The sequence below is a fragment of the Natator depressus genome, chromosome 26, assembly GCF_965152275.1.
Source record: "Natator depressus isolate rNatDep1 chromosome 26, rNatDep2.hap1, whole genome shotgun sequence".
NCBI lineage: Eukaryota > Metazoa > Chordata > Testudines > Cheloniidae > Natator > Natator depressus.
Window position 1 is genome coordinate 15,145,721 of NC_134259.1, and position 23,822 is coordinate 15,169,542.

The 23,822-nt window shown below is 49.4% G+C and overlaps 1 protein-coding gene across 1 annotated transcript; it reads left to right on the forward strand.

Moving 5' to 3' along the window:
• Nucleotides 1-659: 659 nt before the first annotated feature.
• Nucleotides 660-23,385, forward strand: USP39 (ubiquitin specific peptidase 39). Its single transcript, XM_074939913.1, has 13 exons — nt 660-978; nt 2,082-2,151; nt 3,182-3,276; nt 4,600-4,736; nt 7,679-7,831; nt 8,685-8,910; nt 10,043-10,120; nt 11,168-11,235; nt 17,009-17,197; nt 17,482-17,624; nt 18,887-19,022; nt 19,628-19,714; nt 22,817-23,385. Exons 1-13 carry the CDS (start codon nt 660-662, stop codon nt 22,862-22,864), a joined length of 1,749 nt encoding a protein of 582 aa, XP_074796014.1. The 3' UTR covers nt 22,865-23,385.
• Nucleotides 23,386-23,822: the final 437 nt, after the last annotated feature.

Below are 23,822 nucleotides of genomic sequence, written 5' to 3' on the forward strand. Positions count from 1 at the left end.
AGAAGAGCTCAGTGTAGCTCGAAAGCTTGTCTCTGTCACAGAAGTTGGTCCAATAAAAGATATTCTTTCTAATCTCCTGGGGCCGACAGGGCTGCCATGCCTATTGCTGTGTTGGCAATTTCAGGCCTTCATAAATGATGAGCTTGGCTTAACAATCATGAGATTCTAAAACCAGTAACTGCTGTGGTCGGTCTCCGTGGCCTTGTGGCTTGTCAGGCGTCGGGATTCATGTTTTCTGGCTTTTCTCCCCACCCACAAGGTCTAGAAACCAACGTGCTTCCCATGAGAGCCCAGTTTTCACCCTGTCACTGGACTCCAGGAGCTGGGGCTTTGGGAGACATGCCAGGGGCGCAGAGATCAGACACAGGGGCTAGGGGAAGGGGAAGCCCGACAGGAGCGGAGGCAAGGGGCAGCAGCACAGACACCTGCGGGACAGAGCGAGGCCGCACAGCCCCAGGGTGCCATTGCCAATGATCGCTGCATAAAGGAGAGACTGTCTCTTTAAATGGTAACTCCGAGAAGAGCGGCGGTAGGCCCACCCCACAAACACGGGCCGGACAGAAACCAATGCGCATGCGCGAAAGGACGGGTGGCCTCTCGCTGTAAGAGTGCGCAGGCGCCAAACTGATCCTTGCGCCTCCCTTTGGACGGCTGTGCGCATGCGTCTGTTGCTGCATATGCGTGTGGGGGAGGGCAAAGGCGCCGGGGGCCTGCGGGCGCGCGTGCGCAGTAGCGGTTGGACGCGGCCCGGGATGTCCGGCCGGGTGAAGCGGGAGCGGGAGCGGGAGGCCCGGGCGCCTCCGCGGAGCTCGGGCCGGGTGAAGCGGGAGCCGGCGGCGTCGCGCGGCTCCTCCCGAGGGAAGCGCGAGGCGGAGCCCGAGCGGGTCCGGGTGAAGCGTGAGCCCGAGGACGGGCCGCCCCGGGCCAAGCGGGAGCGCGAGGCCGAGGAGGAGCCGGAGTCGGAGCCGGAGCCGACAGGTGGCGGCGGGTCCTTGAGCCATGGCTGGGGGGGTCCCCGGGCCGGCGGCGGGGGGAGGTCCTTGAGCCATGGCTGGGGGGGTCCCCGGGCCGGCGGCGGGGGGAGGTCCTTGAGCCATGGCTGGGGGGGTCCCCGGGCCGGCGGCGGGGGGGGGTCCTTGAGCCATGGCTGGGGGGGTCCCCGGGCCGGCGGCGGGGGGAGGTCCTTGAGCCATGGCTGGGGGGGTCCCCGGGCCGGCGGCGGCGGGGGGGGGGTCCTTGAGCCATGGCTGGGGGGGTCCCCGGGCCGGCGGCGGCGGCGGCGGCGGCGGGGGGGGGTCCTTGAGCCATGGCTGGGGGGGTCCCCGCGCCGGCGGCGGGGGGGGTCCTTGAGCCATGGCTGGGGGGGTCCCCGGGCCGGCGGCGGGGGGGGTCCCCTGGGGGGTTAGGGGATCTCCGGGGTGGAGAATGGGGGTGGGTCAGCGCTGCGCACCCCCCAGCCCATGCTCCTGCCTCGCTGGCTTCAGAGCCCCGGCTGCCCGGGGGCCAGAGCGATCTGCTGGAGCCTCCTCCGGCTGGGCCCTTGGACCCCAGCTGCCGCAGGCAGCAGTGAAGCCGAAATCGCTTGGGTGAGGGTTGCCCGAGCTGGGTTCTGTTCTAGCCCTTGCCAGATCCGCTGACCAGACTCAGATCCCTTCCCCAATCTGGTGTCTCTGCGTCCCTGTGGTTGAGATGGGGTTGGTGATAGGAACCTCGCTTTGCCATCCCCAAATGCGAAGTCCTGAGCATTGCTGGTAGAAGGTTTGATTTTAGGAGGAAATGCTTTAACCCAAGTGAGGAACAAGGGGAGAGGTCGTTTCTCAAGCTAGTTATCCCAGTTCAGGTTCTTTAGTCAGTGTAACTAGTGCTCTCAGGTAGGCAGCCCTGGCAGAGTATGGAGTGCTGGTGTCCTGCTCCCAGCAGCCTGCATGGGTTATTTTCTCCTGAGGAAATGCTATGCGGTTTTGGGGTTTCTTTCTTGCTTTTCAGTGGCAGGTACCACTTCAGGAAAACTGTTAATTTCCTTAGACCCGGGAGTGATGCTTGAGTTGTTTCTAATCCATTTGTGTGGGTCTTTGTTCCAGTGAGATATGGCCGATTTGACCCCGAGGACCGGCGCAGCAGACACTGCCCATACCTGGACACTATTAACAGGTCAGTATAGAGTCAAAGCAAACACTTGTAACACAGGGCATGGCAGAGTACTGGCCTAGTACAGTGGTTCTCAGCTTTTCCAGACTCCTGTACCCCTTTTAGCAGTCTGATTTGTCTTGCATATTCCAACTTCACCTCACTTAAAAACTACTTGCTTACAAAATCAGGCATAAAAATACAGATCTGTCACAGTACACTAATACTGAAAAATTGCTGACTTTCTCATGTTTAAATCAATTGTAATATAAATATTATACTTACTTTACAAACAAGTCATTGTCTGTTTGAAAAAAGAAAAGGAAGACTTGTGGCACCTTAGAGACTAACCAATTTATTTGAGCATAAGCTTTCGTGAGCTACAGCTCACTTCATCGGATGCATTCAGTGGAAAATACAGTTTGAAATTTTAGTTTGTACTGACTTCGCTAGTGCTTTTTATGTAGCCTGTTGTAAAACTAGAAAAATATCGAAATGAGTTGATGTACCCCCTGGAAGACCTCTATGTACCCACTGGCCTAACTCTTTGTTAGTACTAGATACATAAATGTCTGTGAGTGTATTAGGCCCTATCTAGTGCCTACAAAGAACCACAACTGTTTCTGGAATAGCAGTATCTGCTCAAGACTGGAATAGTAGCTGTTGCTATAGGGCAGGAGTGAGCTGCATCCGCAAAGGTTTAGTAGATGCCAGCAGGAGGAGCAGGACTGGAATAGCAAGGGATGATGCATGTCAGGATTGAGATGCAGTTCTGATTTTTAAAATGATGTGAGATCTTAGTTCCTGTGAGAGCCCAGAACCGGGAGGAAGGGGCTCTCTCATATTTGAGGTACTGTCACGTGCAGCGTGGTACCAAGCGGCCTTCCAGTACTGTAGTGTGGGTCACACATGATGATTTTTCTATTGAGCATGGCTCTCTTGAGTTCTGTCAGATTCATGAGAATGTAGGATTGGAGGGGACCATTGGGTAGGCAATATTTGTCTGACTGTTTCAGGGTAGCTCTGCTAACTTGCTATTAACCTGCCGTTTCAGGAGTGTTCTGGACTTTGACTTTGAGAAGCTGTGCTCCATCTCACTCTCGCATATAAATGTCTATGCTTGCCTGGTTTGTGGGAAATACTTCCAGGGTGAGTTCACTGCTGTGCTGTATATACCTGCCTCTGCAGCAAACAGAAGCACTGAATGGGGGTGTTACCCCAGCTATTTGAACACTTCGGGGTTCACTTAAAGAGAAGGACATTCCATTTGTCTTAAGTGAAAATTGTCTTTTGCCTTTTCCTGTGGGCCCAGAATTTCTAAAGCTATTTTACCTTCAAATCACTGTCAGAACGTGGCAGATCCTGTTCTTAACCATTGCTGTGGCTTGTGCAGGGGATATAGTACATGTGAGTGGCTGGAGGTCAGTTCTGCATGGATTTATTGCTCGTCTAAACACATGTTTAGGTGCTGTTCTATGGTTCCTTCTTTGCAAAGGCCCCTTGAAATCAACATGGCCAGTGGCTTATTTCATTTTACTGAAGCCATGTGCCGTTTATAAGAAAATAGTGTGGTAAGTAACTGAATGTGGGGAAACTAATTATCAGTGTTGCAACAAGGCTCCCATTTTAACATTGGCAGGAATCCTATGACTGGATCCCAGGGTTTTTGTAGGTAAATCCCACCCTGCCTTTATGGAAATTTACCTTCTGAGCATGTGTAGCTGTTTCAACATTTATTTTCCTTCAAAATACCCCCCCAAAAATCGCAGTTACACCTGGGAATAGGCCTCAGGTGGGTTAGATGTTCAGCAAAAGTGTCTAAAACCAGAGGATTCTAATGTATTCCTCCTGAATAAAATTAACAATGAGGGTGGGGTGTGGAGGTCTCTGGGATTCTCCTTTGGATTGTAAACTTGTTTTACTTGATCTGTAAAGCACCATGTGCACTTGTGATACGATATAACAATTTCCCCACCATCCTGTGTCACCTCTCTGCTTGAGGAAGGCTACATATTGCTTTCCCAGAGTTCACTGTTGCCTTTGAGAGTCTGTGAGACTTCCTCCACTTGTTCCTGTTTCCAAAGGGCTGAGCAATCTTCCTCTAGCGCACAGCCAACCTCTCTAGGGAGGGAATGAACTGAGGTGAGGTGTCTCTAGCAATGAAGCATGCTGCACCTCTGTAGTGGAGATATCATTAAAACAATTGCTGCAGTCCATGCTGCTGCTCAGCACTTGCAGAAGGCAACATTTTTCTCTTAACAGTTCATGTAGTTTCCTGAACATACGCCAGTGAAGAACAAAACCAAATACCACTCAAGGTATAGAGAGCAAACCCTGGAAACTCTGTTTGTCCAGCTCATCAGTTGCCTTTGCAGTGAAGTTTAAGCCATTGGACATCTAGTCCATGCTGTCCCTTTGGCTTCTGTTGCTGCGCTCCATGTTCCTGACCTGCCTTTGTTGTCCCTTCCACAGGCCGTGGGTTGAAGTCTCATGCTTACATTCACAGCGTGCAGTTCAGCCATCACGTCTTTCTGAACCTCCACACGCTCAAGTTCTACTGTTTGCCAGACAACTATGAGATCATTGACTCCTCGCTGGAGGACATCACTGTACGTTGCCTTCTGGAGCTTTGCTGTCAGTAGTGCACGGGCAGAGGGGAGGGGAGGAAGGTGGCTCCCTCCCCTCACATTGGAGGGCATAAGAATGTGCTCTTCGAGGATACAGTTCAGTTTGTACCTGCATGGGCACGCTGCCTGTTGTACTGTGTGGTCCAGATATGCACCTGCCCATGGATTTCCGTGGGGACAGGATAGACTTGGTCAGACCAGAAAAACTGGTGGAATTGCTCCTGTAACTCACTGTGTGTTTGCGGTAGAAGGGCCTGAATTAGACGGTTGCTTGTGATGCTGCATGCAGAGTACGGGCTGGATACATGTGTCCCCAGGCCCAGGAATTTTTGCAGTAGAAAGGAGCAGTCTGCCAAAGGCATTAGCAGGATATTGTGGGAATTAGGGGCAGAGCTGTTATGAATGAAGCATTATCGGGAGAGGAAGGATGGGGCAGTGGCTAAGGCATTATCCAGAGACTCAGGTTCAATTCCTGCCTCAGACTCCGTGTATGACTTGGTCAGTCACTGAATCTCTCTGTGCCTTGGTCCCCGTCTGTAGCTTAACCTAGCCCTGGTCCTTCGCTTTCACGCAGCACTGCTGCTGATCCCTGTCAGACCCCTTCACCTCCTCTGCAATTTTTTTGTAGATGTCCATGTTTCTACGGCTGGTCTGGAGCTGTCTCTGCACAGCCTCTTTGCCCCACAGGCCCAGGAGATTCAATACCTCCTGCGTGCTCCAGGAAGGAGTGTGTCTAGAGTGTGTAGCCAGCTTGGTCAGTCGGACAGCTGCACACAACAAGGGGCAGCTGCGAGGTGTGCTCGCCAAGCCAGACAGTCAGGGAAAAGCATTTTGAAAATAGGTGGGGTTTTTTAATTGGGGTGTGGCTCCCGGTTTCCGTGACTTTTGATACGGTCTCCCACAGTATTCTAGCCAGCAAGTTAAAGTAGTATGGGCTGGATGAATGGACTATAAGGTGGATAGAAAGCTGGCCAGATCGTCGGGCTCAACGGGTAGTGATCAATGGCTCCATGTCTAGTTGGCAGCTGGTATCAAGTGGTGTGCTCCAAGGGTCGGTTCTGTTCAGTATCTTCATTAATGATCTGGAGAATGGTGTGGATTGCACCCTCAGCAAGTTTGCAGATGACATTAAACTGGGAGGAGTGGTAGATCCGCTGGAGGGTAGGGATAGGATATAGAGGGAGGATTGGGCCAAATTGGAGGATTGGGCCAAAAGAAATCTGATGAGGTTCAACAAGGACAAGTGCAGAATCCTGCACTTAGGACGGAAGAATCCAATGCACTGCTACAGACTAGGGACCAAGTGGCTGGGCAGCAGTTCTGCAGAAAAAGACCTAGGGGTTACAGTGGACGAGAAGCTGGATATGAGTCAACAGTGTGCCCTTGTTGCCAAGAAGGCTAATGGCATTTTGGGCTGCATAAGTAGGGGCATTGGCAGCAGATCGAGGGATGTGATCATTCCCCTCTATTTGGCATTGGTGAGGCCTCATCTGGAGTACTGTGTCCAGTTTTGGGCCCCACGCTACAAGAAGGATGTGGAAACATTGGAAAGCATCCAGCGGAGGGCAACAAAAATGATTAAGGGACTGGAGCACATGACTTACGAGGAGAGGCTGAGGGAACTGGGATTATTTAGTCTGCAGAAGAAAAGAATGAGGAGGGATTTGATAGCTGCTTTCAACTACCTGAAAGGGGGTTCCAAAGAGGATGGATCTACACTGTTCTCAGTGGTACCAGATTGCAGAACGAGGAGTAATGGTCTCAAGTTGCAGTGGGGGAGGTTTAGGTTGGATATTAGGAAAAACTTTTTCACTAAGAGGGTGGTGAAACACTGGAATGCGTTACCTAGGGAGGTGGTGGAATCTCCTTCCTTAGAGGTTTTTAAGATCAGGCTTGACAAAACCCTGGGTGGGATGATTTATTTGGGGATTGGTCCTGCTTTGAGCAGGGGGTTGGGCTAGATGACCTCCTGAGGTCCCTTCCAACCCTGATATTCTATGATCTAGACTCCTGGGCAGTGAAGTTCACAATTGTGACTAGAGCAGTCACTTGTCAGGTGTTGCAGGATAGCTGCTGGAGGACTGTAGGGGTTGACCTAGATTGCACAATGTCTACACTTGTACTGTTTCAGCCTCTGTAGGTTGACCATGGCTCAACACCATTCAAGGAGGTGGTTTTACTGCATCGCTGTAACAGTGCGATTACATTGGTGGGAGACAAATCTGAATGTAGACACTTACATAAATAGGTCAATGCAAGGTGGCTTACATTGGTATAACTATATAGTCATTAGGTATTTAACCTTTCATGTCTGAAGATGCTGACCATCCTAATTGTCCAGTGTGATCTGCCCCATGAGTTCCTAGGCCTTTCAGTATTGGGTCTGTGTCTTTTCATGCCAGGGTACTGGTGATGTTCTAGGGGCACTTTGAACTTACCGATGTCTTTACTTCAGTTACAGGGAGGACTTTGCATTCTTCACACTGAATTTTAAAAATACAGATTTTCTCACTCTGTTTATTTCCCTTTTTGTATTTTCCTTGCTTGGCCAGAGCAAATTAATGGAATCTGTTCCACTTCCATTTATCATCAGTTTCCCTTTAGACACTGCTGCCCTAATGTTTGTGCTGTAAATGCTTTTGGGCATGTATATTATTTAAAACTGTTTCCAGTGAAATTTAAAAGACAGGAGGAAACTCATGTTGGTCTTACATTTTGTTGAAACCTTATTTTTTCAAAATCTTAATTCTGATCACTTAGAATTGGGTGCCCCTTTCAAGTGATAAATTAGTTGGAATAAACCTGTCCTGGAAAAATCACCCAGTAATAAATATGGAACATGGTGCTGGAAGTCAGATCCCAGGAGCTGATGTAAAGAAGCTCTTAATTCTAAAGATGACTGACTTGCTCCCTTTCTCTTTCAGTATGTGTTGAAGCCCACTTTCACCAAGCAGCAAATTGCCAATTTGGACAAACAAGCCAAACTTTCGCGGGCATATGATGGCACCACTTACCTGCCTGGCATTGTGGGGCTGAACAACATCAAGGCCAATGACTATGCCAATGCAGTACTCCAGGTACAATAGCTGTCATCCTGCAATCTGTGGGGAGAAGCATAAAGAGTGGGCAAACTATGTGCATTCCCCCCCGCCCCCAGAGGTTCTACATTTCACACCCACCCTCCCTCGAGATGAGTGGAATGATGTGTCCACTTTTCTTGGCTCAAGATGGACTCCTGATTGCATGCTGAGATTTGTAGTCTCTTTGGCCTGTGCCTCCGTGGTCAAAAGGAGTGACTGCAGCTTGCTCCATTGTAAGCCAGTTGGACTCTTTCTCTAGGTTGGTCAAAAACTGGGTCTCTTAGATTTAAAACCTTTGTTTAGTTAATTGCGGGGAAATTCCCACGTGCAAAGCTAACTTAAGGTGGGCCACATCAGTGTCTGAGTGGGAGAGCATTGTACAAGTGTGTCTGCTGGCATGGTGCCATGCTTTTGAGAACAATTGTGAGGAGCTTTTCTTCCCTTTTAATTTAACTGTATCATCAGTACTGAAATAATAAATTATTCCTACAACAAAATATGGCAAAAAAGATCAGCAATGTCCTATTATCTATATATGTTCTCCAAAGTTACCATTGATCTAGATCCCTGTATATAGAGCCAAAATATTAAATTATCTTGCATGAGAATTTGAATCTCTGCAGATTTTTTCTGCCCCTTATCCTCATGTCCTGTGGGAGTACAAGGGAATCCTTCACCTGAAGCATGTTTCTACAGGAAGCACAATCAGTTTATCGGTTTGTACTTAATCAGTCTTCATTTGCTTGGAATCAAATCAGGCTAGAGGTTGGGAGAGCTCTGGACCTTCTGTCAGTGGGTGTGCTGGGCTGAGTGATCGCTTTGCCACTGACCTTTGAATGTGTGTGCCCAGGCCCTGTCTAACGTCCCACCTCTGCGGAACTACTTCCTGGAGGAGGAGAACTACAAGAACATCAAGCGCCCGCCAGGGGACATCATGTTCCTGCTCGTCCAGAGGTTTGGAGAGCTGATGAGGAAGCTGTGGAACCCCCGAAATTTCAAGGCTCACGTCTCTCCCCATGAAATGCTGCAGGCCGTGGTCCTGTGCAGTAAGAAGACCTTCCAGATTACCAAGCAAGGTGAGACCAAGGGGAGATCTTTAGCACACTCTTTTCCTTCAGCCATGCAGCAGAGCCCTAAAACATGGTTGCCTGGAGCAGTGGTTTGCACACTGGGAGGGTGGGTTGCACTGGGAAGGGGATTTCATGCATTATCTGCAGTGTGACACTGCAGAGGGTAAAGCAGAGCTCACACTCACACTAGTCTGAGGTCCTGGGTGGTATGTGTTTGTCCCTGGGCCGGGATCAGAACAATGCTAGATCAACAGACCTGCAATGGATGAGAGACCCGAATTCTTGCAAAACTGCAGGGCTGAAAATGAATGCGTTTTACCACTTGCAATCTGCTCTTCCTGCCTTGTATAAAGCATTCGTTCCTAGCCCTCAAGGTCTGTGAAGCAATGGACTTTAAATCACATTTTGATTTTTCTCTTCGGATTTCCTCCATTTGGATTCTAATGTGATTCTCTCCTGAGTATGAAATTGACATTCTGTGCTGTCTGAATGCTGAGAGCAGCCACCTCTGTGACCCTCCCAGCCCCAACTGCGCCAGGGTATATACGTGTACTGCAGTAGCACCTAAGTCATGGACCAGTCCTCCTTCGTTTGAAGTGCTGTACAGACATAGAACAAAAAGATGGTCACTGCCCACAAAGGCCTTACAGATAAGTTTGGGACAGGAGATAGCAGGTGGGTACAGACAGACAGGGAAGCATGAGGAAACAGTGAGCTAATACAGACCAGCATGATTGGCCGTGGCACGCCAGGTTCCTTATGGAGCGGCAGTATGAGGTTGAACCGGCAGAGCATTAAACACTTTTCATTGTGATTGCCGTCATGAGGTGCCAGATAACAGGATACGGGGAAAGAAAAGGAGTACTTGTGGCACCTTAGAGACTAACCAATTTATTTGAGCATAAGTGAGCTGTAGCTCACGAAAGCTTATGCTCAGATAAATTGGTTAGTCTCTAAGGTGCCACAAGTACTCCTTTTCTTTTTGCAAATACAGACTAACACGGCTGTTACTCTGAAACCTGTCAGGATACGGGGAAAGGAGTTTAACTCACTGACTCTGTGTAAACTCCTTCAGTGTTGGTTTTCTCTATTGCTTTGTTGCCCTGACTCATTTTCCTCAATGTCTTCCTGTCTTCAGGTGATGGCGTTGACTTCCTCTCCTGGTTTCTAAATGCCTTGCACTCTGCTCTTGGTGGGACAAAGAAGAAGAAAAAGAGTAAGTTGGGGAAATGATGGTGTTTCTGCAACTGCTGCTGCTTTAACCGGATGTTAAATCATGTTTGGCCTAGCATGTGCTGATGTGGATTCTCTGGAGAATAGGTGTCCACGAAGATAACAATTTTACTTTGCTTGTTAAAAAAGAAAAACCAAAAATAAATCTCTCAGCTAAGGTCTCCCCCCCCAAATTCCATCCTAAGTTACTTGGTTTGTTTCAGAGGCAAGTGAGTTTCCTGTGCGCTCCTAATGCTTGTTTCAAACAGCAGCCACAATGTAAAAGGAGAAGAGATATCGGCATGTGTTCACAAGTTAGTTGGAATATTTACAATTGTAAAGAGTCCGAAACGAACCAGGCTTTCAAAAATAAGATGACCACTTTGAAGTAACTAAATCCAGACAATAAAAATCTCATCTGTGGTAACTAATTGGGGTTTCTAGTGCATCCTCTTTCCTCAGACTTTGTATTCAACCCTCCCTCCACCCCCCAATCCCCTGCACCAGCCCACACAAAACTCCTACCAGAGCAAAGACTTCCTCAGCTTGGCCCTTTGTCTCATATCTCCAAGTTAGGATTCCTCCCAGTTCAGATGGAGCTGCTGAGCTCTTAACCCTGGTTAAACCATCTGTTCCCCATACAGATTCCAACTGAAGATGCTGGCTTCTTTACTTCAGAGTCCTAAAGTAATCTTGGTGATTTCAGCAGTGCAGCCAGCAGCTCACTCCCTGGCACCTGTCTGTTAGCCATACGTTCCCTCAGCATTCTCTTCTCTAAACGTTCAGTGCAGTGTAACAGTCAAGGCAAGAAACCCATGACAAGAAAACCATGTCCAGCAATCTGTTTCCTGTGCAGCTCTTGTACATTTCACATGTTCCTCTGAACGTGCTGTTTCTGCATGTGCTGGTCTCAGGAGCTTCCTGTCTTGGGAATTTGCACTGCCCCAGCAACTGGGATGCGTCACAAATGGCTTTCAGACCAGAGCCTTCTCTTCAGAGCTCTGCTTGGTCACTTGTAACAGTTTTTTGCTCTGTGTTTGTGTTTTCACAGCCATCGTGACCGACGTGTTCCAAGGCTCCATGCGGATCTTTACCAAAAAGCTTCCACACCCTGACCTGGTGAGTTAACTTGGTCCCGACCTCTCTGGGTTTGTGCCCATCCTTCACACAAGGAAGGTCCAGGAGCAGCGGATCCCATGGTTGCATTGGGGGGCGTGCCACACACGCACACCCCACCAGGCCTGTTGCTGTACAGTTCCTGGGCGTTACTGCTTGTGACTGGGGTCCCAGTGGGGGTCAGCTGTTGTCACTCAATTAGGGTGAACTGCAAAGAATGGAGCAGACAATCACCATAAAGCTGGTGGATATTCGTGAATCTAAGTATTGGAAGCCAGCATAAAACAGCTGCCTTATTACCTTACTGGTTACTCGAAGTCCAAACAACACAGTTCCCTTAATGTGATCCAGCCTCAGGCCTCCATCCAGGCACCCACATAAAATATGATGAAAATTTCTGTAAATCTTATTTCATCATATAAAAGAAAAGGTTCTACCAATCCCAAAGGATCGGACGCATTACCTTCTGGGTTATTAAATGTTTCAGATCTTACCCAAATACACACTATAGCCAATTCTTATTAACTAAACTAAAATGTATTAAAAGACAAGAGAGAATGGTTAAAAGATCAATATACATAGACATAGACATGAGTTACATAGACATATACATAGACATGAGTTCAATTCACTGAGGTGCAGATTCATAGCAGAGATGGTGAGCTTTGTAGTTGCAAAGAGTTCTTTCAGAAATAGTTCATAGGTTATAGTCCAATGTCCAAATATCATATTCAGGGGGTACCAGCATAACTGGGACCTCAGTCTTGCGACTCAAACTTCCTAATGAAACCAAAGCAGATCTGAGATGACAGAATCAGGACCCAAGGATCTTTTATATAATTTCATGTCTTTTGACAAGTTGGAGTTCAAAAGGTAATTAGCATGACTTTGAAGGAGGTCCATCACCGGTACTTAACTATAGAATTAACATAAGGCCATTTGCTTTTTCCTCCACCATTCACAGATTATTTGCTATACATTTCAAAGAGAGATGAATACAGAGATATCCCATGTTTACAGTTCATTTAAATGCTAGGATGTTCTTTCCATCTCTGAATTATCAGAATACAGCAGAGACAGGGACTGTTGGTTACATTGTCAACCCTACTCATACATATGTAAATACACAGAAACACAAACATTCTCTCCCCACATGTCTTTTGACGGTTATTTATTTTGCAGGATGTTTAACCCTTTCTAGGCATGCATGCTATAGGAAATTCTAGTGGAGGCTGCAGAGGCACTTAGAGGAGCTACAGTGAAAGCAGATCACCTCCCCCAACCCTGTTATTCTTGTGTCTGCATTGCCCATTGCAGAGCCAATGAAAGAGATGTCCAGCAGCGAAGGCTTGCTATCCAAGACTGTCGTAATACAGGATCAGGGCGGACCTGTCAAGTCTGCGACCCTTTCCTTGTACCCAGTTCTACTGGGATGGGAGCATAGATGACCTGAAGTTGCTTAGAGACACTAGAGAGGCAGGGTGGGTGAGGTCTTATCTTCTATTGGACCAACTTCTGTTAGTGAAAGAGACAATCTTTCAAGCTTACACAGAGCTCTTCAGGGCTGGGAAAGGTACTCGGTGTCACAGCTAAATACAAGGTGGAACCGGTTGTTTAGCATAAGGAGTAACGAGTGTGGTAAGAGACCATTCAAGGTGAAATGGGCAGTCATAAAACCTGCAGTCATAAGACAAAAAAGGGGGGTTAGTGGGTTATCGATTGTTGTAATTAGCCAGAAATCCAGTGTCTTTATCAAGTCCATGATTTTTAGTATTTAGCAAAGTTATGAATGTAGGCTCCCCCGCTCGTTGTTTGAAGGTGCTGTGCAGGTTTCCTTTGAGGATTCGGACTGAGAGGTCCGATAGGGAGTGATCGCTTTGTGAAAAGTGTTTGCTCGTGAGTGATAGTGTTTTTGTCTTTTATCACTTTTCTGTGTGAGTTCACTGGAGAGCGCAGTGATTTCACTGGTTTCACTCACGCAGTTGTTGGGCATTTAGTGCACTGGCTGAGGTACTCCACATGTTGTGACAGGCATGTGTAGGACCCATGGATCTTGAGTGGTGTGTTGTGGGGAGTATTGATCTCATAGCAGTGGAGATATGTCTGCAAGTTTTGCATCTGTTCTAGCAGGGTCTGGTGCTGCTTTGGTTAATGGGGCCTGGTCTGTGGGGAGTTTGTTTCTGATGATGACCTTGGCAAGACTGGGGGGTTGTATGAAGGCCAGAAGAGAGGTCTGTGAAAGTAAGTGTGGTGATCTTGTATATAGGTGTGTGTGAGGCTACATTGTTGAAGTTGATGCTGGAAGCTTTCCAGAGTGAGTTTAATGGACGGGTAGTGGTGGTGGTAGTTGTGGTGGAAATTTGAGGGGGTTCAGATCGTCTGTCCAGAGGATGAAAATATCATAGATGTATCTCAGGAATATCGCTGGTTTCATGGTGCATTTGTTCAGAAATTCTTCCTCAACGTGGTCCATGAAGAGGCTGGCATGCTGGGGAGCTGTCCTAGTACCCATGGCTGTTCCCATGGTCTTTGGACAAAGTGTTGCTGATGTAACGTTGTTATGGGTGAGGGTGAAAGGGATGAGTTGTTGTCCATTGTAGATACTGGAGGCGGGCCGTGATGCTGTCATTGGGAGCAATGGTGGTGTATAAGGAGGTGACATCCATGGTGGTAAGAGTGGCATTCTGAGGGAAGTGGTTACTGTTGCAGAGTTCCTGGAGGAAGTTGGTTGTGTCCAGGAGGAAGCTGGCCCTTTGCGTGTGGAGTGGTTTGAGGATGGTTTCTATGAGTCCTGATATCCCTTCAGTCAGAGTGCTGTGGCCAGATACGATGGGTTTGCCTGGGTTCCCTTGCTTGTGTGTATCTTGGGAAGCAGGTAGAAGGTCCCTCGGGTGGGTTCAAGGGGGATGAGGTTGAAGAGTTTCTCTTGGAGTTGTTTGGGGAAGGATTTGATAGTATCCTTCAATTCCTGACTGAACTGTGGCGTGGGGTGGTCTTTGAGTTCTTTATAGCAGGTGGTGGTGGAGAGTTGCTTGTCCTCATTAACATAATTGTCATGGTGGAGGACTGTGATGGCATTCCCTTTGTTGGTCTGATCGCTATCTGGAGGCTGGGTTTCAGAGACTGTATAGCTGGTCGAGCGATAGTCAGTGGTGGATGTGATGTTTAGGTATTTCACAGTGAACTTCCTGAAGCAATCAATGTAATGATCAAGTGTGTGGTTTCATCTGTTCTGGGGTGTCCAGTCAGAGGGTTATTTTTGTGTGTGACTGTCAGTGGGGACCTAGTAATTGTGGGGGGTGGTGGTGTGGAAGAATTCTTTGAAATGGAGTCGGTGAAAGAATTCTTTTAGCTCTCCACATGTTAGTATGGTGTCTGGTTCTGTTGGGGGGCACAAGTTCAGTCCCTTGGAGAGTTGGGGGTAGTCTTGATAAATTGATGATGATGGGGGTGTCGCGTTGTGTCCACTTGGGTCTTGGTTCTATGGTTTCTCCCAGAGATGGTGTTCTGTGGCTTGTGGAGTTGTGGTTGGTTCTGCTTTCTGTTTTGGATGACTGTCCTTGTGGGTTTTGATCGTTGTTTTGGGTTTCTTGCATAATCTCTAGGTAGGTTCCGGATTTTTTTTTTTTCCCCCCCTTCCAGTATGTGGGAGTGTGTGGTGATTCCTGGTTTGAGGTAGCCCCTTCTGGAGTACGTAAGGTGCCAGAGAGAGTTCCCCAGTTTTTCTGAAGTCCTTCTACAGAGTTGGTCAGCATATTTGGAGTTTTGTGTAGGGGCCAGAGGGTAACAGATGGTGAGCCCTCTGGGAATGATTTGCTCAGCTATTAAGTTTTGCTTTATTTTTCATCTTCTTGTGGACTTTCCATGTCCATTTGGGGGACACTACACAGTATTGCCACTAGATGGTGCCAAAACTTAATGCATCTGTCCTAGACTAGCCTCACATACAGTATTGTCCATTCAAGGGTACAGGAGGCACTTCCACTCCTCAGCGGTGCTGGAAACTTTTACATTACAAATATGGTCTGTTCTATTCGGCATGGAGCGACATTATTATTTATTTGTATTGCAGTGGCTTTCAGAGGCCCCCAGCTGAGATCAGGCCCCCATTGTGCTGGGCACTTCACAGACACATAGTAAGACAGTCCCTGCTCCTTAAAAGCTAATGGTCTAAATAGACAAGAGAGATGCAGTTTTTATCTCTTCAGTGCTACAAACCGTGAGGTTCCAGTCACAGTTCTGACCCCTGCATCCCCTGAAAAAACTACCATGGAGTCTGATTGTACAACAGGCCAACTTCTCAGGGGAAACATTGGGCCACAAGCCAAAACTAAAAGCTGCGGCTACAGATCTCTGCTTCAGAGCAAGCTGTGCAGCCTGCAGGAGTCAGTGCAGGACTGCTGGAGTGGGAGGGGGGTAGGCCCTTCTGAGACACGTCACTTGAATTTGCTATTCAATTAGAAGAGACCATGAGCCGTCTATGGCAGCTGGTCTTGGTTTGGTGCCTGTGTAGATTAACTCTGTGGTGCGATTTCTGGTGTCTGTTTCAGATCATAGGTTTCCTTACGCTGGGGAAGTAGCAATAGCTGCAAACGCTGTAGAAAAACAGTTCACAGATGGAGCTGGCTGATGTGAGATGAACATTTGATGCTGTGTAGCAGACCTGGTTTTGTGCTGGGGCTGGTGGTGCAAAGATATCCCAGTCCCGCACCTGCTGCAGAGCTAGGGGTCAAAGCTGGAGTTATTCTAGTGAAATTGGTTCAGTTCCAAAGCTCCCCCTCACCAAGGCCCTCATCCTACCAGGAAAGTCATGCAGGCAGAGCCCTGTGGGTTTCCTTGCAGGATCAGGGCTGATGTCCTCATATAATGTAGCAGGGATAGTCTTTTCTTAATGATAGGTTTCAGAGTAGCAGCCGTGTTTAGTCTGTATTCGCAAAAAGAAAAGGAGTACTAGTGGCACTTTAGAGACTAACCAATTTATTTGAGCATAAGCTTTCGTGAGCTACAGCTCACTTCATCAGATGCATGGCTGCTGAAGATTGGAAAGGAAGGCGATGCAGGTTGGGGCTGGGATGGCAGTGGATCCTTAGAGGGAACTTGCACTATGGCTAGCTGTAGGCAGTGCACACTGTATTAACTCTGGGCTCCATAGAATCATAGAGTATCAGGGTTGGAAGGGACCTCAGGAGGTCATCTAGTCCAACCCCCTGCTCAAAGCAGGACCAGTCCCCAACTAAGTCATCCCAGCCAGGGCTTTGTCAAGCCTGACCTTAAAAATATCTAAGGAAGGAGATTCCACCACCTCCCTAGGTGACGCATTCCAGTGCTTCACCACCCTCCTAGTGAAAAAGTTTTTCCTGACATCCAACGTAAACCTCCCCCACTGCAACTTGAGACCATTACTCCTTGTTCTGTCATCAGCTACCACTGAGAACAGTCTAGATGCATCTTCTTTGGAACCCCCTTTCAGGTAGTTGAAAGCAGCTATCAAATCCCCCCTCATTCTTCTCTTCTGCAGACTAAACAATCCCAGTTCCCTCAGCCTCTCCTCATAAGTCATGTGTTCCAGTCCCCTAATCATTTTTGTTGCCCTCCGCTGGACTCTTTCCAATTTTTCCACATCTTTCTTGTAGTGTGGGGCCCAAAACTGGACACAGTACTCCAGATGAGGCCTCACCAATGTCTCACCATCTCCCAAAATGTATGGGTTAGGTCCGTCTGTCCCATAGTGCTTTGCTGTGCTAACCCAGGTGGTTGTGTCCCCGCCTCCCCTCAGCCAGCAGAGGAGAAGGAGCAGCTGCTGCAAAATGACGAGTACCAGGAGACAATGGTGGAATCCACCTTCATGTACCTGACCCTCGACCTCCCCACTGCTCCACTGTACAAGGACGAGAAGGAGCAGCTGATCATCCCCCAGGTGCCGCTCTTCAACATCCTGGCCAAGTTCAATGGCATCACTGAGAAGGTAACTCCGCCCCTTCCCTGATTCTCCTGCACTGCTGCCCTCCTGCGTCTAGAGGCACACTTCCCTGCTGCCTGTCCCTATTAGACGCTTCTGCTCTGCAGTGCAGCTTGTGTTTGGGGGGCAGCAACAAATGTGCTAAGGCGCCTGGCAGATCTAAGGCAGCATTGTTGGTGCTGGTAGGGTGGAGTGAGGGCTGGTGTGCTCTCCTATCCGTGTGGGTACCTCTGCCCTGGCCATGTGTGGGTCTCTGGTTGCTGAGGGTTGTGTGTCTGTCCTTGCTCCAGGAGTATAAAACCTACAAGGAGAATTTCCTCAAGCGTTTCCAGCTGACCAAGCTGCCTCCCTACCTCATCTTCTGCATCAAGAGGTTCACCAAGAACAACTTCTTTGTGGAGAAGAACCCCACTATCGTCAACTTTCCCATCACGTAAGTACCGGCTGGGGGGGCTGCAGCTCCGTCTGTGCTTTCTATAGAAAACCCCTTGCTCTGGGAGCTGTGGCACTCACTCTGAGAACAGAGTTCGTCTGCAGTGGATGAGCCCCAATGCAGCCCGTCTCCAGGTGGCAGCAGATGGGCGTTGGTGCCTGAATGGTGCTGCCAGGAGCTGGTGCAGATTACACCCTTGTGGGATATATTGGTTGGGTTCTCCCTGATCCTCTAAGGATTCCCTCCAGGCATTGGTTAGCAGCTAGGCCTGTTTGGCTAGAAACATATTACTTACATGAACACTCGACCCTGGCAAACAGCCCTGTTTAGCAAACGCTCACTCTGTACAGACCATGCAGGCGTGCTGATACCAAGCACTGAGTTGTGATGGAAGGAGTGGCTTGTGGGTAGGCACAGGACTTGGACTCTGGAGACCTGAGATTAGTTCCCGGTTCTGCCACAAACTCCCTGTGTGACCCTGGGCAAATCCCTTCCTTTGCTGTGCCTCAGTTTCCTCTTCTGTAAAATGGGGGGTGATCCTTCCCTGCCTCCTAGGGGTCTGTTGAGGATGACCTCAGCACTGTCTGTGAGGTGCTTGGGGGGACTGTAGATACAGACACCAATGGAGCTCAGCCTTGTGAGGTCTTGTTTGGGCCCCTCTTGGCTGCAGTGCCACGTGCAGCTGGCTATTCTGCACCTGGAGCTTGTAGGCCGGCGTGTTGTGCGTCCATGTGGAGCTGACCTTTATACAGCCTCCGGAGTGGAACTCCCTGTTTGAATGGGTGCTAGGGCAGGGGTGGCACAACACATCCAGTTATGACTAACGGGGAACGTGACGTTTGGCTACTGCCCTTTTCTGGTGGTCAGAAAAGTCGTCTTTCTCTTTTGCTTTGAGTATTAAAAATGATCTGTGCAGCTTCCAACCTAACTGTGCAGACTGGTCTTGGCCAGAGCATGTCCTCCCTCCTTGTTCTAGTGCAGTGCTGGGTTGTCTTCTGTGTGCTGGTGATCCAGCCCTGCATGGCAACAGATGAGACAGCTCGGCAATAAGTGACTCCATGAAGAAAGCTGGGTGCTTTGGGGCTGACAGCTCCATGAATGTGGGGCTGACAGCTTGGTGACTGCAATCTCAGGTAGCTAAGGAGCTGGCCCCCGGGGCATCAGCATGCAATGTACAGGGGCACACTGGAACTCCCTGCCTTTTCAGGGCCTAGTGCAGCTTGCCCCTTGCACTCACAATGCTGCTGTTCCTCCTACTGCAGGAATGTGGATCTCCGGGAGTACCTGTCCGAGGAGGTGCAGGCCGTGCACAAGAACACCACCTATGACCTTATCGCCAACATCGTGCATGATGGGAAACCCACCGAGGGCTCCTACAGAATTCACGTGCTGCATCATGTGCGTGACCGAAGGGGTGGGGTTCAGTGTCTGCTGGACACTGCGGGGGCTGGAGTAGCATGCACAGCTCCCCTCGTCCCTGCTAGCCCAGTGGCTTGCAGAGTTCCCTCGGGGTGTGACTGCTCTAGTCTCTGGGGGATTTAGCCCACGCAGAGGATGGCTGATCCCTCGCAGCTGCTGTAGCCGGGAGCTGAGGAGCTCTCCCCAGTTCGTTCTCTAGCCTGCACAGCAGCCGAGGGCAGCATTTAGGGCTTGCCCCAGCAACTCTGCTCCCTGAATAGCCCCACAACTGACCTCAGGTAGCAGCTGGCCATAACCGGCTCTCCCAGTCCAGACGCATCTTGCTGAGATGTGCTGGGAAAGCAGTTTGCCCGCCCCTGGGCTTCTGTGCTTGTCACTTGGTGCCTATATGGATGATTGCTCGGGGAGCTGGGGATGAACTTCCTAGTGCATGCTTTGCTCTGTTGCTATGGTGAGGCTCAAAGCAAGAGGCTGGGCAGAGTGGATCTCTGGCACCATGCTGGAGCCTCGTGTGTCAGAACTAGCGCCATGGTAAGACCTGCTGTCACAACTCTCCTCACCCCTTTTGCAATGGCTTTTGGCAGGGCACGGGCAAGTGGTATGAGCTGCAAGACTTACAGGTGACCGATATCCTGCCCCAGATGATAACGCTCTCAGAGGCCTATATCCAGGTGAGTGCACTGTTCCCTTCAGCGCAGGGCTGTCTATTCCACTGCATGGGGTGACTCGTTCTACATCTGAGGGAATATACAAATCCCTGGTGACCTGACCAGTTGAGCTCTGCTGGCTTTTCTGCTGTCCCAGGTCTCTGCACAACACAGCAGATGTGAGCTGCTTTTGCAGAGCTATTTAAAGCAAACTTGCTTTGCTGCAGCTGCTCTAGCATGGGCTCTTCGCGTGCAGGCTGAGGCCCTTGGGAAAGGAAGTGGTGGTCCCTGTGTGGGAAGGAGGGCGCTGTGTGTGATGAGTCATTCAGCGCCTACGGTATGTGCTGACCCCGGGGTGCAATGATGGGACATGGGGGAGGCGTTGTTGTCACACCTGTGCTGGTGGTCATGTTCCTGTGCCTCTCGTGCAGCATGCCCGTAATATGGACAGTGCTGTCGCACTCTGGGATGCGGCGGCAGCCCATGGGCTCTGGTCAGCAAGTCAGTAATGACTTACTGGGATAATTGATGTGGTAGAACAAAGGTGTGGGGGTGATAAACTTCTCAGGCAGGCAGCATTTGAGTCCCTGCACACAGAGGGGCCTACAGCAGCCTTGTGTGTCCTGAGGCAGGGAGTGGCAGCCTGAATTTAGCAAGTGGAACTCAAAGTAATACTTAGCACTTCTCATCTGTACCGCCCAAAGGGTGGCTGGATCGCCCAGTGGTCAGGTCACTAGCCTGGGGCTAAGGAGAGCCAGGTTCAATTCCTGGCTCTATCACAAACTCACAAGAATGGCCAGGCTGGGTCAGACCCATGGTCCATCTAGCCTAGTATCCTGTCTTCTGACAGTGGCCAGTGCCAGGTGCTTCAGAGGGAATGAATAGAACAGGGCAATTATTGAATGATCCATTCCCATCATCCAGTCCCAGCTTCTGGCAGTAAAAGGCTTAGGGACGTCCAGAGCATGGAGTTGCATCCCTGACTATCTTGGCTAATAGCTGTTGATGGACCTATCACCCAGGAACTGATCTAATTCTCTTTTGAACCCAGTTATATTTCTTTTGGCCTTCACAACATCCCCTGATCATTCTGTTTACTATCGTTTCAGCCAATTTGCCTGGTACTGAGGTCAGGCTTACCGGGCTCTAATTGCAAGGATCGCCTCTGGAGCCTTTTCTTAAAAATAGGTGACACAGGAGCTAACCTCCAGGCATCTGGTCCAGAGGCTGATTTAAGCGATAGGTCACAGACCACAGTTAGTAGTTCTGCAGTTTCACATTTGAGTTCCTTCAGAACTCTGGGGTGATACCATCTGGTCTCGGTGGTTTTTTTTTTATTGTTCTCAATTTGGTCAAAAACCTCCTCTACTGACACCTCTTGGACAGTTCCTCAGATTTGTCACCTAAAAAGAATGGCTCATGTTGGGATCTCCCTGCATATTCTCTGCAGTGAAGACCCGTGCAAAGCATTCATTTGGCGTCTCCGCAGTGGCCATGTCTTCCTTGAGTGTTCCTCTGGCACCTTGATTGTCCAATGGCCCCACTGACTCTTAGGCAGGCTCTCTGCTTTTGATGTACTTGAAACATTTTTGCTGTTTTGTGTCTCCTTAGCTAGTTGCTCTTCAAATTTTTTCTTGGCCTGCCTTATTATACTTTTACACTTGACTTTCCAGAGTTTGTGCTCCTTTGTATTTTGCTTAGTAGGATTTGACTTTCAATTTTTAAAGCATCCTTTTTGCCTGCATCCTTTTACTCTGCTATTTAGCCCTGGTGGCATTATTTTGGTCCTCTTATCGTTTATTTTATTTGAGGGTATACATTTAGTTTGGCCCTCTATTATGGTGTTTTTAAATAGTCTACATGCAGCTCACAGGCATTTCACCCTTGTGACTGTTCCTTTTCATTTCTGTTTAACTAGCTTCCTCATTTTTGTGTGGTTCCCCTTTTGAAGTTAAATACTACTGTGATGGGTTTCGTTGGCATTTTTCCCCCTACAAGGAAGTTAAATTTATGGTCTCTATTATCATGTGTTCAGCTAGATTCACCTCTTGGACCAGATTCTGTGCTCCATTTAAGACTAAATCTCCCCTTGTGGGTTCCAGGATTAGCTGCTCCAAAAAGCAGTCGTTTATGGTGTTTGGAAACTTTATCTCTGCATCCTGTCCTGAGGTGACATGGACCCAGTCAATACGGGGATAGTTGAAATCCCCCATTATTGCGTTTTCTGCCTTTGTAGCCTCTCTAATCTCCCTGAACACTTCCCAGTCATCACCACCATCCTGGTCAGGTGGTCGGTAGTATGTTCCAACTGTTATACGCGCATTGTTTAAGCGTGGAATTTCTGTCCCTAGAGATTGTATGGCACAGCTTGATTCATTTCAGATGTTTACTTTATTTGCCTCTATGCAGTGCCATCCCCCCACTAGCGTGACCTACTCTGTCATTCCTATATATTCTGAATCCTGCTTTTACCACTTCCCGTTGATTGTTCTCATTCCATCCTTTTTCCACGATGCCTGTTACAGCGATACCCTCATTCAGGCCTGGCACTTCAGTTCACCCGTCTTAGAATTTAGACGTCTAGCATTTGTATAGAAGCACTTGTTCATTTTGTCCATACTCAGCTGGTTGTGTTTAAATGGGACTCATTAATGTGTGACTGTTCCTCACTAGCTCCTGTCTGTGCTCTACCAACTCCCTTCCTATCCTCTCTACTAGGATATGGAGCTCTCCCTTCCCTAAGGGGGTGAATGTATTGAAGGGGGAAATCTCTGGGCAAGTTATTTGATGTTCTCAGTTCCCCATCTGCAGAGGGGCACTGCCTGGCCTTGTGGTGGTGAGAGGATATGTACCCTCTAGATTGTGAAGTGCTTGGATACTGTGGTGACGGGGGCCAGATAAGAACTACAGGGGGGTTAGTGAGGAAGTATCCCCATTTTACAGAAGGGGAAACTGAGGCACAAGTGCCTTGCCCAAGGTCACTCGGAGTCAGCGTTGGTCAGTAGCAGAGCCTGGCTTTCCTGACTGCCAGCCCTGTGCCTTTTCCACTCGGCCATGCTGCCTTCCTGAGCTCTGCTGAGGGCAGGAAATGAACCCCAAAGTGATGAGTTTCTTTTCTCTTTGCAGATCTGGAAGAGGCGGGATGAGGATGAGACCAACCAGCAGGGGGCGTGAGAGGAGAGCAGAGTGCTACAGTTGTTTTCCACCATCCTCTCCAGGGTTTCGGGGGAGAGACTGGGATGCTGCCTGCCACCTGCAGCTGGATGGTGCTTCTCATCCTTGGCCTAGCACAATCCACAGTACGTGCCAGCAGGACTCAGCCCGATCAGCTTCTCCATCAGCCTCTGAGGGCACAGTGGGATGGAGTCTTGCATCACCCAGTGCCCTTTTGCTGCTCAGCTGCTCTCTGGCTGCACACAGGCCCCAGCAAACACTGGCCTGTGTTGCCCGTGGCAGAGGAAGCCGATCTCGGCTATCGCAGGCAGCCGTCTGTCTGGAAGACTCTTCAGGGAACCCAGGCTGTTCCCCTCATTTCATGTCTCACTGACGTCCCCATTCCAGCTGTACTGCTGGTGGCTGGAGCAGACCGTGCCCCGGGCACAGTGACTAGCGAGGCCTGGAGCAGGAACAGCCTCTCTTCTACTTGCCAGTCCTGCTTCCTCATGTGCATTAAAGGAGTTCAGGCCTGTTTTTTATTTCCCTCGCCTGGCCTCATTGCTTCTGAAATCCCATCTGTTCAGTGCGCCTGCTTCTGTCTCCACTCAGGAGTTACGGCCAAGTTAGAGCAGCCCCTGCGCTGCCCCACAGCAGTGGGTGGTGCCAGGAGGAGTGTGGGATCTCACACACCCTGTCAGAGCGGTGAGAAGCCTGCTGTTGGAGTTTGGCAGGGCTTTCCCACCTAGCCCAGCTTCTGTTTGAGTGCCTCCTTTACAAACTGCCCAAGCGCATCCTCTCCCCCTCCTCTTCTAAACGAGGCACAACTCCTTTCCCCGGCTCCAGAATCTCCCCTTAAGGATCGTGAGAGGGCCCCTCTCCGCTCCCATTTTCCTAGGGAGCCAGCAGGGGCCAGACCCTCCAAGGTATTTGGGTACCAAACTCCTGTTGAAATGGATGGGACTTAGGCACCCCAGTA

Coding starts and splice junctions, on each gene's coding strand:
- USP39 (XM_074939913.1), top strand. CDS start 660: ATGCGTCTGTTGCTGCATATGCGTGTGGGGGAGGGCAAAGGCGCCGGG. Junction 10,121..11,167: donor GACAAAGAAGAAGAAAAAGA/GTAAGTTGGGGA, acceptor GTGTTTTCACAG/CCATCGTGACCGACGTGTTC. Junction 11,236..17,008: donor AGCTTCCACACCCTGACCTG/GTGAGTTAACTT, acceptor GCCTCCCCTCAG/CCAGCAGAGGAGAAGGAGCA.